This window comes from Penicillium diatomitis (genome assembly GCF_028827545.1).
Source record: "Penicillium diatomitis strain IBT 30728 chromosome Unknown utg000003l_segment0_segment0, whole genome shotgun sequence".
NCBI lineage: Eukaryota > Fungi > Ascomycota > Eurotiomycetes > Eurotiales > Aspergillaceae > Penicillium > Penicillium diatomitis.
This window is the reverse complement of record NW_026623175.1, coordinates 206,883-207,695: the sequence shown is the minus strand read 5'-3', so window position 1 is coordinate 207,695 and position 813 is coordinate 206,883. Positions and strand designations below refer to the sequence as shown.

Genomic DNA, 813 nt, shown 5'->3' with positions numbered 1-813 from the left:
GTCACCCCCGTGATTGTAGCAGTAGCCTAGTAGGAGACTACTATAGTCACATGGTGAAGTAGGCTAGTAGTAGTATTGGTAGGTATTATTGTCAACTTGCAATCGCTGCCGTCTGGTAATTACCGGATCTTGCTTGTGCTTCTTGAACTTGGAACACGGCGCACGTGCCGACCCAAAGGCCACAAGTTGTCCTGCGAGCGGGAGGAGGATTCGCTGGAGGCGCTGTGGAGTCAGGAGGTCGAGGAATTTAGCGTTGAAACCTTTACTATTTGAGTTAGTCCTGTGTTTGTTCCATCGCCAATCGCGGAATCTTGGTGATATTGTTGCCCCCCTCACATTCAGCCTTTGATCTCTCCTGTTCATCAATTTGCTGCACAGACTGGGCCTTCTCCGATGAGGCAGATTGCGCAATAGGATTACTCCTTGCAAGCGGCTGTTTGGCTCCAGAATTCGTATAGCCGCAATGATCACGCTGATCACGCTGACCAGTAGCGGGATCAGCAGGAGCGTGCCATATCTTTTCATCCTTGGATTGATCGCATTCGGGCTCCGAAGACGAGAGAAAAAAAAGCATGGGGGTTCATCTTCTGGGCCAATTTCCAAGGCACTATACCTCAAACGAGATTCGCGACCGTGCGTCAATCGATTCCTTCCAAATTCTTAGCCTCGGGGACCATGATCCCGATTCCCAGTAGATCTACTGCCAGGGTTGAGAGAGATCCTTTGGTGGCCCCCCAACCTTATCTCGGCGCATCGACACCGACATTTTGTCGTTCGCCATATCTAATGAGTGACCCGGAAGCTTCTCGTCCT

General features: G+C 50.8%; 1 protein-coding gene across 1 annotated transcript; it reads right to left on the bottom strand.

Annotated features, from left to right (window-relative positions):
- Positions 1-274: 274 nt before the first annotated feature.
- On the bottom strand, positions 275-574 carry N7539_002337 (uncharacterized protein; the record flags this gene model as incomplete). The annotated part of the gene is made up of 1 exon (XM_056931940.1): positions 275-574. The coding sequence occupies one exon, from the start codon at positions 572-574 to the stop codon at positions 275-277; it is 300 nt and encodes a 99-aa protein (XP_056791899.1).
- Positions 575-813: the final 239 nt, after the last annotated feature.